Raw genomic sequence first — 18456 nt, forward strand, 5'->3', positions numbered from 1 at the left:
AAAGAAGATGAGTTCTGATAGGGGAGCAGCCGGGTAAGAAAATCAAAAAAGGAACAGTAATTTAAAGTTTATTCCAGCTATAATGCAGGTTATTCCAACTTTAAGCTAGCATCACATGGCATACTTCTGAGTCTATTCCCGAGATATTCTGTTGTACTTATCTCTGTTTCATAGATCTGTGCAATCTCTGGCACTAGAGGGTTTGGATCACATAGCAGTGAACAAATGGATAAAAGAACTTTAGAAATAGTTAAAGCAGGAGAACACTGTGATCTTAGAATATCAAGACAAATGCTGCCATTACTGTTAATATTTGGATGATAAATTCTTGTTGTAAATGCAACCTTAGGTGGTTTGAAGGGGTAGTCTGTAGGAAAATGAACTGTCAAAAGGAATACACTGCCTTGATATGGGCTGTCATTAGGTCCCATAATTGTGGCTTGCCAATGAAACATATCATCCCCAACTGGACCTGCAAAACATTGTGCTGGAGGGTCACGGGCCAAATCACTAAGTTCCTTATTAATCCGTTTCAGCACCATCATCTGTGCTTTTCACCTGGCTCCTCACTATTTCGGTGTGTGCTCAAAGTTCCGGCCAAAACTCTTGATGATCCCGGCGGCTGGGAAGGACTGTCTCTTGGTCTCACACCAGCTCTGCCATACACAGGTGCAGAGGGACCAGGGCCTCCCTCAAGCTGCAGCCTCGGCCTCCTCCCTGTGCGGCAGCTGGTGCCTCCCTGGCCCTACGGGGCTCACGCGCACGACACAGCCACGAGATCTAGTACTCAATTTAAATGGTTCTTGTTAAGAATACGCCTGCCAAACGATACTGATTTTGTGGTTCAGTTTAGAAGCTGCACAGTGACGGGGTATTTCTTTGCTTTGGAAGGGAAGTGGAAAGAGCAGAGGGATTGGCATGCAGGCATCAGCCACTGCTCACACCCACTAACTGGTAACCATGCTAACAGCAGCGGTACTGCTCATCTCCAGGGATTCACACACAGCCCCAAAGACAACCTGTAATAAACTGTAATAAAATGATGGCATCCATAATAAAGTATCACAGTTTATACAGTTTTCAAAATACCTTTCAATACATTAAATTCATTGATAAGCATTTTCACATATATTATCTCGTTTGATGTTGTTATACCTGTTTAATACTTGATTGCAATTGTGGGTCAGGGAAGTAACTGAATGTCAGGTCACAAATGCTATCTAACTGACCAAGAAAGGCCTCAAACCCAAGTGTTCTGCCTCCAAATCCAATCTCACTGTTCTGCCCTGTACCTGAGGAAGGTGGTATAGCTAACCAAGTAGGGATCTGGTAAGAGCCTTTTTTCAAACACACAGGAAACCTAGAAGGCATGTCCTCTTCTTAGGGGAGGCTGGGAAAAGGAGTGATTATATATTTGTTATAATTCTTTCAACTATACAAAGACCCACAGACTGAGAACAATTATGTAACTTTCCATTACAAACTTCAATATCCTTTCTTTCAAAGCCCTTCAGTCCTAATCTTCGTTATACCATTTACTGTATGTATGACTCCAGGTCACCAGTGGAATTCCCCTGGGCCTCAGTCACCAAATCTATATAATAGGGAAAATAATTTCAGCCTTAGAGGGTAGCTAAGAGGTCTTAAGTGAAATAATGTATTTGATGGACTAGATTAAGCCAGGAGCAGAGGTCTGAGGGAGCAGAAGCCCAATCTGGATCCAGGAACTGCATTAGGACAGTTTTCTTGCCTTTCTGTTTCATAATTCCATTCAAACAAAGGAGACACAAAGATGCAAATCCTCAAGGGGAAAAGTGAGCTAGCAATTTGGTTCCCAGCAGCCAAAATACTGTAGGATCAGCCAAAGCTTCCTAGGTTTAAAACAGGGCTCACTTTGAAAACTGTGGGGACTTCACTGGTGGCGTAATGGTTAAGAATCCGCCTGCCAATTCACGGGATATGGGTTCGAGCCCTGGTCTGGGAGGATCCCACATGCCACGGAGCAACTAAGCCCGTGCACCACAACTACTGAGTCTGTGCTCTAGATGCTGCGAGCCACAACTACTGAGCCCACATGCCACAACTACTGAAGCTCGCGCACCTAGAGCTCATGCTCCACAAAAAGAGAAGCCACCGCAATGAGAAGCCGCGCACTGCAATGAAGAGCAGAACCCCTGCTCGCTGCAATTAGAGAAAGCCTGTGCACAGCAATGAAGACCCAACACGGCCATAAATAAATAAATAAATACAATTAAGAAGGAAGGAAGGAAGGAGGAAAGAAAGGAAGGAAGGAAGGAAGGAAGAAAGAAAGAAAGAAAGAAAATTGTGGTATTTCTGAGGTTACATAAAATGGGTGCTGTGATAATTCAGAGGGAGAGGAGAGCATCTCAACTATGGGCCTAGACAAGAAGTTAGTAATGACTCTAAGTCTAACTGCCTACATATGTGTTATATGCTGTAAACATCTCCTTCTTTTTAAAGGTAAAATGAAATTGTGCTTTTTAGTTTAGAGCACACTAGAATAAAACCAAAGTTCTTTCTTACTTAAGCCTGTATCTTTACTCTTCACCACAAGATGTCACTATTGCCCAAGAGCAACGTTATAAAATGCTTATTTTTATGATCAGTATCTTACCTTAATATCTTTAAGGGAGACAAACTTCTCGATACCTACTTCAATCATATCCAGCACATGGTAGTCATACATACGACCTAGAAGGAAAATACATTTTCTTTTAACCATTTATTTTTTCCCAAACAGCTGCCTTATATTCACCTACTTATCTGCGTGTTCAAAATGTCCTAATAGCTGCCTCTTTTCTTTCTCCTTAAACCTCCCAAACATGTCTCTTCTTTCTTAAATTTTCAACTCTACCTAGAATGTACTGTTGCAACTTTGGACCTGGAAAGGATCTTAAAAGATCACTTAGCCAAACTCGCTTACTTTACAGAAGAGTAAATAAAGGCCCACAGAGGGTAAAGGGCTTTACCTAAGCCAGTGAGCATGTCAGCCCAAGCCTCAATACACAATACAGGGCAAGGGTTTATTTTCAAATGTATTCATTATACAGGTATTTATTAGGGAAGGGTTAATTTGTGTGTGTGAGTATGCTACTTCTCTTTTTCTAACTCTAATACTGATTTAGGATATATGTTTTATATTTGAAAAACTTCCACAACTTGAGGTAGGGTGATATTTACATGCCCCTTCTTTACCTGAAGACTGGTAGGTAAAAATAAATTTTATTCACACTCACAAGGAAAATAAAAAACTAGTTTAGTGCTAACTGGCTACTCCTGAATCCTCAATACCATCAATTAATCTGAGTCACAGAACTGACTCTATAAAATAAAAGTATTAAAAAGTAAATGATATTTACCTATTACTAGATTATTTGGCCGCTTCTTATTATGGGAGCCAAACATGAATAAAGAACAATCTGACTTCTTTGAAAAAAATTCCTGTAAAACCAAAGAAATCTCCTTCAATCAATGCATAAATGTAAGAACCTTAAGAATTGTACCTCTTTGAAATAAAAGGTATCCAAATTGTAAAGGAAGAGGTAAAACTGTCGTTATATGCAGATGACACAATACTACATATAGAAAACCCTAAAGATTCCACACAAAAACTACTAGAACTGATCAACATAAATAAAACAAAAAGACAACCTACGGACTTCGAGAAAATATTTGCAAACAATGAGACTGACAAGGGCTTAATTTCCAAAACATACAAACAGCTCATACAAGTCAATAACAAAAAAACCAACCTGATCAAACAATGGGCAGAAGACCTAAATAGACATTTCTCCAAAGAAGACATACAAATGGTCAAGAGGCACATGAGAAGATGCTCAACATCACTAACTATTAGAGAAACGCAAATTAAAACTACAATGAGATACCACCTCACATCAGTCCGAATGGCCATCACTAAAAAGTCTACAAGTGGGCTTCCCTGGTGGCGCAGTGGTTGAGAGTCCACCTGCCAATGCAGGGGACACAGGTTCGTGCCCCGGTCTGGGAAGATCCCACATGCTGTGGAGCGGCTGGGCCCGTGAGCCATGGCCGCTGAGCCTGCGCGTCTGGAGCCTGTGCTCCGCAATGGGAGAGGCCACAACAGTGAGAGGCCCGAGTACCGCAAAAAAAAAAAAAAAAAAAAAAGATGTGATACATACCTATACTAAGGAATACTACTCAGCCATAAAAAAGAATGAAATCATGCCATTTGCAGCAACATGGATGGACCTACAGATTATCATACTAAGTGAAGTCACACAGAAAAAGACAAAATATATCACTTATCATATGATATATATGTGTTATATGTGTTATGTATGTTATATATGGAACAAATGAACTTATTTACAAAACACAAACAGACTCACAGGCACAGAAAATAAATTTATGGTTACCAAAGGAGAAAGAGGGTGGGGAAGGGATAAATTAGGAGTTTGGATTAGCAGATACAATCTACTATATATATTGGGGTGGCCAAGAAGTTCCTTCGGGTTTTTCTTAACATATTACTAGAAAAATAAACAAGGTCCTATTGTATAGCACACAGAACTATATTCAATATCCTGTAATAAATCACAATGGAAAAGAATATGAAAATGAATATATATATATAAAACTGAATCACTTTGCTGTACACCAGAAACTAACACAACATTGTAAATCAACTATACTTCAATTTAAAAAAAAGAAAAAGAATTGTACCTCTGAACTAAAAACAAAATGTACATCAGTTTTTTTCAGTGGAAATTAAAGAAGACTTAATGAACTAGATAAGAATAAACAAAGAAAAAGGACTTTATTTGTAGCTTTTTACTTCAAATTTTCTGATTTGGGGTACCTAGGGAAAAGATGTAAGTTTAAGACTAAAAATATATGAAAACTACTAGGTTAATAAATTTTAAAAGGCCCTTTATTTTCAGCTATGCAGTTATTTTGGAATAGCACACCAAGTTTTCCATTTGCTGAACAAATGCCTTCACTCAAAGGACACACACGGGGCTTCCCTGGTGGCGCAGTGGTTGAGAGTTCGCCTGCCGATGCAGGGGACACGGGTTCGTCCCCCGGTCCAGGAAGATCCCACATGCCACGGAGCGGCTGGGCCCATGGGCCATGGCCACTAAGCCTGCGCGTCCGGAGCCTGTACTCCGCAACGGGAGAGGCCACAACAGTGAGAGGCCTGCATACCGCAAAAAAAAAAAAAAAAAAAAAAAAAAAATTGACTTCTATTACAGATTTGAGAGGGATGGAAACACAATTATGGGGTTTCAATCCTGGACAGCTCCTTCTACACTAGTGCCTATACTTTATATCCTACATACTTTGATTCAGTTTATTGACATTCCCAATCTTAGCACAAAAATTAGATTGAATGTGTTCTTGTCTAGTTCTAGCATAGTTGGAAAAGCTTCCTAAATTAATGACAAAAATGTTACAGAACATTCGAAGCAACCACGGTCCTCAACTTTTCTTTATTGAGTGCAAGACCCCCTGAGGTATGGGCCCCTCGTTTGGTTATCATTCATTCCAGTGTTTAAGCAGAAGCAAATAGGAACAAACAACTACCTACTTGCCTATCCACTCCCTATGTAGAGGATACAGAGTCAGAAAGTCCAAGAATTCTGGCTTTGCCAATTGCTATGGGATCTGGTCAGCCTTTCTGAGAATTAGTTTTATCATGTGTAAATCAAAGACAATAACACTTCCTGAAAAAAATCTGCAAGGGCCACGTGACACGTCATATGGGAAAGCAACTTACACTGTGTCTGGCACAAAGCAGGTGTTCAGAAATGTTTTTTAAATGTCCAAATCAATGAAAATCCTTTCTTAAAAAAAATTTTTTTCTACATTCTCATGTTAACAGCCCAAAGCTTTCCATAAACTACCTTTCACATATATATAGTACTCATCTGTCATCCTTCTCCATAAAGTCCGCTTTTTGTTAAAATTCTACAACAAGAGTAGACAAATTATCTTCAAAAGACTAGATAGTATATATTTTAGACTTTTTATATGGTGTAAAAAAAAAAAACTTTAAAAACCATTATTAGCTTGTGGTCCTCACAGAAACAGGGATTTAGCCCACAGGAGGTATATTTGCTAACTCTTGTGCTAAAGCACAGTTCCAAGATTACAGCGTAAGAAATGTGCTATTGGGGGATGGGCAGTCAGGAGGAGGAATTCAACCAAATTTCCAACATGATCACTGTTTCCACAGTCATTTTGAGCTCTAGTGGTCTGAGATTTATTACAGCCAATGAAATATCTCCTGTCTCTGGAAGTGGGAGATCAAAGAGAGGAAATGCCACAATTTTAAGTATAAGAAAAGCTGTCATATTGACACTGGATTGAAAAAAAAGTACAGAATGCTACAGATTCTACAACATAACACTTCTACAAAGTGGTCACTCAACTGAAAGCACCATGGTGTCACAAAACAAAATCAGCCCTGGATAACTCACTTGTGGAAGAGAGAGATTTCTGGGTTAGACCCTCCATTTTTACTTTCATGATCTCTTCAAAACTGATGGTGAAAAACCCAAGACTATGATAAAAGCAATTTTATTAAAAAAAACTGTTTATTTTGACAATATTTTCTTAATATAATTTTCACTGCAGTTAGTTGCCAAATTAGGATAAGATGCTCAATTCCAGTTTTCTAATTAGTTATTGAGATTCTTTTCAAACATTTTTTCTTTTAAATTCACTAACTAAAAGAACAAGCAATGGCGGTCCTGTCAAGAGAACATAATCACGTTCTGATTTTTTTTAAGTCAACTTAAATAGTTTAATCCACGTATTCCCTTAAGATTTTCTTTAGTAAGAAACTAATATCATCACATACTCAAAGTCCACTCATCATTCTCCATTTATTATATACCACCTTTATCTTCTGATTTCATTCACTAGACTTTTTCATTTAGTTTTGATTGCCAATACACTCAAACGGGAATTTGATTAACTCTAGTAAAGCAACTGACAATTGTTAGTAATCATTTGGGTAGTGTTTCTTGTTCTAAAAACACTCAAAAAAAGAAAAGTAAAATTTTTTTAAATCAAACTTGCTCTATAAAAAGATCCATAACAAGCTTCCTTTTGACAATCCATTAATTATGCACTTAAAATGTAATTTTTAAAAATTCTATCAATATACTTGCAAGCAGTGAATACGTAACATTCAGTGAAATGTAAGCTCTATAGTCATCTTTTTGAAAGTATAAAAGTCTTATTTCTCCTGCATTCTGCATTAAAATTCCCTCACATAGGATGATTTTCTAATTCAAAATCATAAATTAGGAGTACTATTAAATTAAATGAATTAGTTTGAATAATCACTTATATGCCTTCTTAAATCAGAAAGATTCTACTTACCAATGATGTCTGATCCTCAAACGGTCTTGTAATATTTTTCCTAATATTAAAAAAAGTTACCCTAATTTTAATAATCTTAATAATTCATCCATAACAATAAATATTAAGATAATTTTATATTCAGATGATCAAGAAAAAGAAGCTAGAAGAATATTTATTCATTCAAATATTTATTTAGTGCCTATTATGTGCCAGGCACTGTTCTAGGAGCTAGGGATACCATAATACCATGTCAAACAAGACCCTTGCTTTCACGGAGCTTACATTTTAGAGGAAAAATGAACAATTTCAAAAAGTAATATCTGTTGTGACAAAAATAAAACAGGGCACTGTGTTAGTGTGAAGAATGGAAAATGATTATTTGAGCTGAGACCTGATAAATGAGGAGTTAGCCATGGAAAAGTTTTGAGGTTAAGAGTATTCCAGGAAAAGGAAACAGAATAAGAAAAGATTCTGAGATGGAAACAAGCTTAGACTATTCAAGAAACAGACGACAAATGTCACTGGAGCTTAGTGAACAAAGGGTTAACGGTGGGGTACGAGGTCAAAGATGTAGACTCGGCCCAGAATATGTAGGGCCTTGTTGGTCAAGGTAAGGAACGTAAGTTATTAAAAGAGTAACAGGAAGCACTGGAGGGTTTTAGGCAAGACAGTGATATGATTGGATTCAAGTGTTCTTTTTTTTTTTTTTTTTTTAATTTACTTATTTTATTTATTTATTTTTGGCTGCGTTGGGTCTTTGTTGCTTTCCCCAGGCTTTCTCTAGTTGCGGTGAGCGGGGGCTACTCTTCGTTGCAGTGCACGGGCTTCTCATTGCGGTGGCTTTTCTTGTTGCAGAGCACGGGCTCTAGGTGTGCAGGCTTCAGTAGCTCTGGAGCGCGGGCTCAGTAGTTGTGGCTCACGGGCTCCAGAGTGCAGGCTCAGTAGCTGTGGCATACGGGCCCAGCTGCTCTGTGGCATGTGGGATCCTCCCGGACCAGGGCTCGAACCCATGTCCCCTGCATTGGCAGGCGTATTCTTAACCACGGTGCCACCAGGGAAGCCCCAAATGTTCTTTTTTTTTGCGGTACACGGGCCTCTCACTGTTGTGGCCTCTCCCACTGCGGAGCACAGGCTCCAGACGCCCAGGCTCAGTGGCCATGGCTCACGGGCCCAGCCGCTCTGCGGCATGTGGGATCTTCCCAGACCGGGGCACGAACCCGTATCCCCTGCATCAGCAGGCGGACTCTCAACAACTGCGCCACCAGGGAAGCCCCAAATGTTCTTTTTAAAGGACTGCTCTGTCTGCTATGTAAGGATGGAATGTACCACAGCAAGAGTGAAGGGGTTAGTAAGGAGCTATCACAGTAATCCAGGAGAGAAAGAAAAAAATGGTGGGTTGGACCAGGAATAGTAGTGGTGAAGATGGAGAAACAGTGGGTAGAGAAACGCAGAATGCTATCTTTCATGCAAAAGGGAGAAAAATAAGATTATGTATTCTTATTTGCTTAAATATGCATAAAGAAATTCTGTTAAGACATACAAGAAACTAATGATAGTGGCTGTTCTGGGAAGAGTGTGTGTTTATATTTTCACTGTATATTTTTGGATTTTTAGTCATGTAAGTAAAGTATAAAACAGTTCATAATTTTTATGAATTTAAAGAGAAATAAAATCATATATACATGATCTCAATTTTGTTCAAAGAAAAAGATATATAGATATAAAACTGCATGAGGAGAAAATATACATAGTGCTTATCTATGGGTGATTATTTACTCTTATCCCAATTATCTAAGATAAATATATATTACTTTTTTAATCAGTAAAAAACAAAAAACGTATTTAAAAAAATGATGCAACACAAACAAATCAGGAAAAATTACTGCAGCATTTATGATTAACAGCTAACGGCAATTCACAAATAGGCAAATATGACCTGCTGGAAACAGGGAAAATCCAAGTTTAAACAAAATGTCATTTTCACTTCTTAATTTTAAAAAACAAACCAAAAGTAGGTAGTGACCCATGAAACTCATACATTTTACTCTGCCAAACTTCTCAAAAAGCACTACTGTTAATATGCTAGATTGGGCATGAAGCTATACCCAGTAATCTCACGTCTAGAAATCTCATGTAGGAACCAATACAAAAGAAGAACTCATTTGTGTAAAAATGGCCATTTTAGCATTATTTATAAGAACAACAACAACAAAAAAGAAAATCAAAATTTCCGCAAGTTAAGGAAAAGTTAAATAAATTTTAGTATAACCATTTAATAGGCATTATACTAGCATTAAAAATAATATCTAAAGGACACCTATCAGTAGAAAAATGCTTACAAGACAAATGAAAAAGGCACAAAAGAATTGTCAGAATAATTAAACTGTTTCTGTACCATGACTGCAGTGGCAGACACAACTCAATGTATTAGTCAAAACCCATGGAAGTATACACCACAAACAGTAAATTTTACATACATAAATTAAAAAAACCACCGGGGGCTTCCCTGGTGGCGCAGTGGTTGAGAGTCCGCCTGCAGATGCAGGGGACGCGGGTTCGTGCCCCGGTCCGGGAGGATCCTGCGTGCCGCGGAGCAGCTGGGCCTGTGAGCCATGGCTACTGGGCCTGCGTGTCCGGAGCCTGTGCTTCGCAACGAGAGAGGCCGCAGCGGTGGGAGGCCCTCGTACCGCAAAAAAAAAAAAAAAACACACCAGGAAGTGATAGAAAACCCAAAATAGAATACAGACTGTAATAAATGACCTTAACTATAGTATAAATGAATAACACAATCACACTGAAGGGGCAAAAATAACCTAACCTGACTTACACTGGAAAACAATATTTTTACTGCATATTGTGAGGTTAAAGACAAAAAGAACTGCACATAAACTCCATACTCTAGTTAGTAAAATTGTTTCTTATAAGGTTAGAAATTCTGAAACTACTAGAATTACACAAATAAGTAAATATAACATAACAAAAGCAAGGTTTCATACTGTCAGAAGATAGAAGATACAAAGAAGAAAAGGAGAAAGGCTGGAATGAAGTCTCTGGTATTCGACTGGAATTGGAAGCACTAGTATGCACTCATGAATTTTTAGGAAGTATCAGTATTAACTCAGGGTTTTTTAATATATAAATAAATATAAACAAATATAGACATGCATACATGCATAGGTTAATGTACATAATATTTATTTTCAAGCTGTGTCTGCTGAGAGGACCTAGAGACAATGACACTCCAGTAGCAACTGAGCATAGATCTGTTTCTAAATTATCAGTCTCCAATATATGGAACCAGGGCTGATTCCAAGGCTGCGGCAATGAAAACTACAAGATGAACCCAGAGCATCTTGTGGTGCCAGAAAGGAAGTGCTCAAACACAGGGGGCACTTTGAAAAGCCAACCTGACAGAGATCCCAATGGCCAAATGGAGAACAATTTATGCAACAAAATAAATCATGACAGGACTTCCCGGGTGGCACAGTGGTTAAGAATCTGCCTGCCAATGCAGGGGACAAGGGTCGGAGCCCTGGTACGGGAAGATCCCACATGCTGCGGAGCAACTAAGTCCATGTGCCACAACTACTGAGCCTGCGTGCCACAACTACTGAAGCCCGCAAGCCTAGAGCCCCTGCTCCGCAACAAAGACAAGCACCGCAATGAGAAGCCCGCGCACCGCAACAAAGGGTAGCCCCTGCTCGCCACAACTAGTGAAAGCCCGCGTGCAGCAACGAAGACCAAACACAGCCAAAAATTAAATAAATAAATAAATCATGACAGCACTGGATTATAACCCCAAAGAACATAATAAATATCTGTAAGTCCACACTGACATAAATAAGTAATTAAACAAATGGAGGAAAAGGGACAGATTTTCCTTACAGAATTCCAATTAATAAACGCAGAGGGAATGAGAGAAATCGAAAACCACTACTAGAACACCACAGTAATCACTGTTGTAGACAAGATCCACTGATGAATGCTAAAATGAATACACAAAAGTTTGAGGAGAAATAGGATTATTTGCATAGTCTCTAAGTATCTCCTCTAAACGTTTGTTAATCACAAAGGGGAAAATAGAAGCTTTATAGTGGAGAAACCCAGCAGACACCACTTTAACCAAGGTTAACAACAATAGCAATAAGACATCATGTACTCCCTGGTATGATTTATTGAAAAAGGCACATCACTTTTGTGGTATTCCTGCCCATAATGCATAATCTCAATCCACTCATGAGAAACTTAAGACAAGTGCAAACTGAAGGATATTTTACAAAATAACTGACGAATACTCATCAAATTTTCAAGGTCATCAAAGACAAGGAAAGATTGAGGAACTGTAACAAACTGGAGGAGACTAAGGAGACACGACAACTGAATACAATGTGGGATCCTGGAAGAGAAAAAGGATATTAATGAAAAAACTGGGGCTTCCCTGGTGGCGCAGTGGTTAAGAATCCGTCTGCCAATGCAGGGTACATGGGTTTGAGCCCTGGTCCGGAAAGATCCCACATGCCACGGAGCAACTAAGCCCGTGCGCCACAACTACTGAGCCTGTGCTCTAGAGCCCGTGAGCCACAACTACTGAGCCTGCATGCCGCAACTACTGAAACCCATGCGCCTAGAGCCCGTGCTCCACAGTGAGAGAAGCCACCGTAATAAGAAGCCCACGCACTGCAACGAAGGGTAGCCCCTGCTCACTGCAACTAGAGAAAGCCCGTGCACAGCAACAAAGACCCAACACAAACAAAAATAAATAAATAAATTTATAAAAAAAGAGAAAGGAAAAACTGGTGTAAACCAAATCAAGCCTATGATTTAATTAACATTACTGTACCAATGTCCATTTCTTACTTTTGATAACTGTATTATGGTTATGGAAGTTATAACATTAAGAGATGCTGGGAGAGGGTATATGGGAACTCTACTATTTTTGTAACTTTTCTGTAAGTCTATTACTATTTAAAAATAATACATAATGCTATGATTACAACTCTGAAAGAATATTCAGTACAAATGAAAACACAGACAGGAAACAAACAAATTTTAAATACTCATAGCAGGACTTCCTTGGTGGTTCAGCAGTTAAGACTCCGTGCTCCCAATGCAGGGGGTCGGGGTTCGATCCCTAGTCAGGGAACTAGATCCCGCACGCCGCAACCAAAGACCCAGCGCAGCCAAATAAATAAATATTTTAAAATAAATAAATTAAATAAAAATAAAATACTCATAGCTATGTATGTAAGGAACTGTAGTATTTTTTAACCAAAATATTTTTCTAAATCTCCCATAAAGTGGTTGGTTGTTACTTTTATAATGAAACAATATAATTTAATAAGTGAAATAAAAGAAATCATGACTTACTTTTTATACAGAACTCCATATGGTTTCCTCAGTGCATACTGTAAAACATAATTTATAGCTTTCAAAACAAAGCACATTCTGAAAAGCAGAGGTAAAAATCAAGCATGATAACAGTCATTATACAAGATTATCCTGGTCCCTGAATCCTATTCTGCTATCTTCTGCATGGCTCCCTTTTGATCACTTATAACGTGCAACACGAGCTTAGTATTCTTAGCTGGGACTTTCGTAATTAAAAATTTCTATGCCCTTTCAATATTCTATCCAATTTAAATGATTCCCTTCATTTCCTTAAATTCTAGCTTCATCTAGCCCACTCTTCTTTAGCCATCCCCAATTCTGCAGTTCCCCAAATGCATCATGCTCATTTACATGCCCTTTTGCACAAGCTTTTTCCTCAGCCTTGGAAGCCCTTCTCTTCCGCTTCCTTTTCTCCTTCTTGTTCCAACTCCTCCTTCAAAATGATGCTTAAGTGTCATCTCTAGGAAGCCCATCCTGTGTGTGGCAACCCCCGTGGGATTTTAACTCAGCCTCCCATCCTATCCTGTGTGTACCTCCAGCACAGCACTTCATTCACAATGCTGTTAACTTTTACTTGTCTGTCTTCCTCACTAAGCTCACTGAAAGGAAAGACTATGTCTTACGTAACTATTAATCCCTAGCACCTAGCACAGTAGTTGGTATTGTTGAAAGAATAGATAGTAATATGCAGTTACCTCGTTTTACAAATTAGATATGTTCCTGAAATGTGAGTAAATCAAATGCTAGTAATTGAAATCAGGTGAAATTTACTAAGGGAACTAGCTGCTGTAAGGAAAACCAGTAGTCAGTGCCTTGGTGAGACGTTAGCTTTTCTCTAAGGCTAGCATTTCTTAAAGCAAGCCAAACTTATCTATGTATTTCTCAGGCAGTCCAACTAGTATGCTAAAAATTTCCTAAAATGATTTCAACACCATTTAAAAAGTAAGTATATATATACATACCACATCTCTAAGTACTTGTGTCACTGTTGAACTTGCATTGCCCCCTTTAATCAGCATAGCATTTTTAATATTTTCACTGAGTTTCGGTTCTCTTTTCTCAAGGAATCTCTTGGCTCTTTTTGTTTTGGGCTTTCTATTCGGAAAAATCACAATTCATAACAACTTAAAACATGTTCCTCATATTACAAAACCATGACTTATGTGCAAATTCTTAAAAATCAACAGAGACATTACATGACATTTATCAGTTAGGATTCCACCACTAAACAAAATCTCACTTTTTAGGGGAATATTAGTAAAAGATATTCAGCTCTTACTGTTAAGTAAGTGTTAATTTTATTAGATATGGTCTTTAAAAAGATTCCCATTTTTATATTCCCAGCATTCTTTTATTACTGTTTTCTAAACCTTTTATTTAAAAAAAGAGATAGAACTTCCCTGGTGGCACAGTGGTTAAGAATCTGCCTGCCAATGCAGGGGACACGGGTAAGAGCCCTGGTCCGGGAAGATCCCACATGCCGCGGAGCAACTAAGCCCGTGCGCCACAACTCCTGAGCATGCGTTCTAGAGCCCACGAGCCACAACTACTGAGCCCGCGTGCCACAACTACTGAAGCCTGCACACCTAGAGCCTGTGCTCTGCAACTAAGAGAAGCCACTGCAACGAGAAGCCCGCGCACTGCAACGAAGAGTAGCCCCCGCTCGCCACAACTAGAGAAAGCCTGCACGCAGCAACGAAGACCCAATGCAGCCAAAAAATTAAAAAATAAATACAAAAGGCATTAAAAAAAAAAACTAACCTAGACCAATCACTCTGCAAGATATGAAGGGAAAACAAATCCATTATTCTGATTGTATGATGTTACAGCAGGAGTAGAATGTTTTTATACACTCTGTTCACCTCTGCTTACACTACAGTGAGAATCTTGATTTTCCAACAGTTCTCTGCCATCTACTGAAATAATTCCTCTTCTCTTAAATAACTATGACCCTCCCTCCTTCCAGTCCCACGGACACTTTGTGAAGTAAAAGCAAAACAGAATATGCACAAACTTACTTTACCATGCAGACTTTAAAAATTCACCAGATAAAATGTCAAGCACATTTAAAGCTTCTAATCATTTACTGGTTGATAAAGATACACAGTACTTTTTAAGTCAAACCAGGAGAGATTTAGTGTGTCTATAACCCAATAAAAGTGCTATATGTTCTATATTCCATGTGCTTTATTACTTCTGACTAACCAGCAACTAATGCAAATAACACCTTGTACGTTTTATTAGCTGTTTGTCCCACAATGAGACAGTAAACTAGTCTTACTCATTTTTGCGGTCCCCGCACCTGCAGAGGAATATTCAGCACATGTGCAAAAATCGCTGATTTAATGACCAAAAGAATAATTTGTCCTTTTGATAACATGTTAACCCAGGTAAAACGCAAGAAACCCATAACAAATAACAGCAGAACTATTTATGAGATCGATAAACATTTTCTGGACTAATATAAAGCAGACATTACCCAAGGATAACTCAGAAAAGTGTACAAGTTTGGGAAAAAGAAAAAAAGCTAATGAGCATCTCTACGTGCTGCCGCAAAGCCTTTACATATATTCTCGCAAATATTCCTCACAGTTCTATGAAGTACGACTATTATGAACGCTATTTTACAGAGTAAACTGAGACTTAGGGGGACTAAATGTCCCAGTCGCATAGCTTTACGTGGACGGGCCCGGACTGTCACCTAAATCTGTCACATTCCCAGGCCTGTGCTCAGAGCACCTCACTCAGGTGTTCTGTGCCCAGAACACCTCTCTCACCTTCCTCTCACTTCTGCGGAAGCCGAGACACTTCTTATTGTCTAGGATAAAAGCGGCCAACGCCTCGGTGCCACCTCCACGCCGCGGCTCCCACACACGGCCTTCCCTGCTCTCCGTCTCCCCGCAGGCCGTCCCAACAGACGGAAACCCAAACCAGTGGATACATCCGCACGGAGTCGCAACGGGTGTGAAGAAGGAGCGTGGGCGGCCAGGAGAAACGGGAGGCAGAGGCGCTACTCCTCCGTCCCGCTACAGAGGCCCTTCTCCCCAACGTTACCCGGGGAAAGAACCCACTGCACTTACACAACTCGATCCAAAGCGTCCATGCTACCGCAGCGCCCACCTGGCGCACGCACGTGTACCGCAGGGTTACAGGAGATACGGCAGCACAACGACCGAGGAGGAACCGGAACTTGGGCGTGACGTCACTTCCTGGCACCGCCGCCGACGTGGAGGCTTGGAGACGCTGGGGGCCGTTTGGGATGAAATAGCGCTCTGTTTCCTTGGTTACCGGTGTTTGTCTTGGCTCTTTTCCGGAAATCAACAGGCTCCTCTTGGAGCTTGATGTACACACCTGTGTGTGATAGACCAGGGTTCTCGGCCTTCCCCAATCAATAGAAGTTGGTAAGAGGCCAGCCAAGAAATTCAGACAAGGCTTTTGGGGGGCTTCTGTGGCTGCAGGAAGGAGCAAAACCAAGTAACAGGTTCCCTTGCTAGTTCCCGAAGGTAGGGGGTGGGGCGCAGGTGAGCTGGTTCCTTATATGGGGTGAGGGTAGGGTGTGTCCAGGGGTGGGCTGGAGGGGTAGCTTAGGTGGTTTGCTCATGCATTTGGTGGTGTTGGTTGCAGGGGGCATGCGCAGTACCCTGCTTTTACTCCCTTTGCACCCAGCTCTGCAGAAGTGGCAATGGGGTTTTTCTGATCTTTTTGTTTCTTGCCCATAATTTGCCCCAACTGTGCATGCACATATTTTTAGTCTCTTATAGTTTTTTTGTATTTTGTTACTCCAGGAGACGTTTGTTCAGGTGCAAGCATTGCAGCTCTGCAGGAAATGGTCCCAGGTCCCAGCCTGTCTCATGTGTATACCTGGACTCAGATATTCAGGGACCAGGTGTTATTCATCTGGGAATCCTCCAGGATGCTAGAAAGGTTGGTGGCATGGTAGGTATTCATAGTCACTAAAATTATCAATGTGAAATATGCACTGTTGACAAAACTGTGAGATCAGTAAGGCAGAGTTTATAAACAGAGTTTATAACTGCCACAGTGCCTGGCACATAAAATGTATGCAGAAAATAACACTTCTGATTGTTATTTTCCCCCCAATGTTTAAGTTGTCGTATACGTCACATGCCATAAATTACCCCATAAAGTGTACAATTTCTTGGTTTTTAGTATATTCACAAAGATGTACATCCATCACCACTATCTAATTCCAAAACATTTTTATCACCCTCTCATAACCCAGTAGCACTCTCCACTTTCCACCCTTGTCAACCCCTGGCAACCACTAACCTATGTCTCCGTAGATTTGACTATTGAGAACATACCATATTAATGGATTCATACAATATGTGGCCTTTTGCATATGGCTTATTTCACTTACTATGTTCATAAGTGTCCATGTTTAAGGTTCATATGTGTTGTAACATGTATCAGTACTTCTTTCTTAGTACATTAATTTCTTTACTTAGGACTGAATAATAGTCCATTCTATGGATATACCATGTTTGTTTATCCATTCAAAAATTTATGAACATTTGTGTTTCCACTTTTATACTATTATGCATTATGCTGCTTTGAACATTTATGTACAAGTTTTTGTGTAGACTTTTGTTTTCAGTTCTCTAGGAGTAGAACTGCATGTGGTAATTCTATGTTTGACATTTTGAGGAACTGCCAAACTATTTTCTGTCTGCACCATTTTACATTTTCATTAGCAATGTAAGAGGGTTTGGAATTGGTTTTTCTATTGGTGCTGTAACAAATTACCACAAATTTACTGTCATAACACAAATGTATTATGTTAGTGTTCTAGAAGCCCGAAGCCTAAAATTAGTTTTACACGTCTAAAATTAAGTTGTCACTAGGGGTACATTCCCCCAGAAGCTCCAGGGAGACTGTTTCTTTGCCTTTCCAGTTTATAGAAGCCGTTTGCATTCCTTAGTATTCCTCCATCTTCAAAAGGCATCACTTGAACTTCTGTTTCTACTGCCACAACTTCTTTTTCTCTCTGACACTTCTGAATCCCTCTTATAAAACCTGTGTGATTACATGTGGCACAACTGGATAATCCACAATAATAACCCCCATCGCAAGATCCTTAACGTAATCATATAGCAAATTCCCTTTGGCCAAATAAGGTAACGTATTCACAGATCCCTGAGTTTAGGCATGGGCATCTTTTGGGGAGAGCATTATTCTATTAATCACAGGTTCCAACTTCTCCATTCCTCTCCAAAATTTGCTATTGTCCATCTTTTTTCATTAAGCCATCCTAGCAGGTGTAAAGTAGTATCTCATTGTAGTTTTCACTTGCATTTCACTGATGACAAACGATTTTGAGCATTTTTTCCATGGGCTGATTGGCCATTTGTATACCTTTCTTCAGGAAAATGTCTATTCGAATCTTTGCTCATTTTTAAATTGGGTTGTCTTTTTATTGTTGGGTTGTAATAGTTTCCAATATATTCTACATACAAGTCCCTTATCTGATATATAATTTGAAATATTTTCTCCAATTGAATAGGCTTTTTCATTTTCTAGATAGTGTCCTCTGAAGCGAAAACCTTTTCAATTTTTTTTTTTTTTTTTTTTTTTTTTTGTGGTACGCGGGCCTCTCGCTGTTGTGGCCTCTACCGTTGCGGAGCACAGGCTCCGGACGCGCAGGTTCAGCGGCCACGGCTCACGGGCCCAGCC

At 39.6% G+C, this 18456-nt stretch overlaps 1 protein-coding gene and 1 pseudogene across 3 annotated transcripts in view; both read right to left on the reverse strand.

Annotated features, from left to right (window-relative positions):
* The window catches only part of RPF2 (ribosome production factor 2 homolog), a 37316-nt gene extending 21322 nt beyond the window's left edge, over positions 1-15994 (reverse strand). Inside the window, exons 1-6 of one of the 3 annotated variants that reach the window (XM_033418650.2) lie at positions 15843-15994; positions 13725-13857; positions 12742-12779; positions 7393-7453; positions 3381-3462; positions 2636-2712 (exon numbers count right to left, since the gene is read on the reverse strand). In XM_033418650.2, coding sequence (XP_033274541.1) covers positions 2636-2712; positions 3381-3462; positions 7393-7453; positions 12742-12779; positions 13725-13857; positions 15843-15865 — 414 coding nt within the window. In that variant the 5' untranslated portion in view covers positions 15866-15994. Of the gene's footprint in view, positions 1-2635; positions 2713-3380; positions 3463-7392; positions 7454-12741; positions 12780-13724; positions 13858-15539; positions 15797-15842 lie in introns of those variants that run through there. The other 2 variants (XM_004264719.4, XM_033418651.2) reach the window with 2 other exon arrangements.
* On the reverse strand, positions 112-2617 carry LOC117199372 (ubiquitin-conjugating enzyme E2 D3-like; annotated as a pseudogene).
* Positions 15995-18456: the final 2462 nt, after the last annotated feature.

This window comes from Orcinus orca, chromosome 12 (assembly GCF_937001465.1).
Source record: "Orcinus orca chromosome 12, mOrcOrc1.1, whole genome shotgun sequence".
Taxonomy (NCBI): Eukaryota; Metazoa; Chordata; class Mammalia; order Artiodactyla; family Delphinidae; genus Orcinus; species Orcinus orca.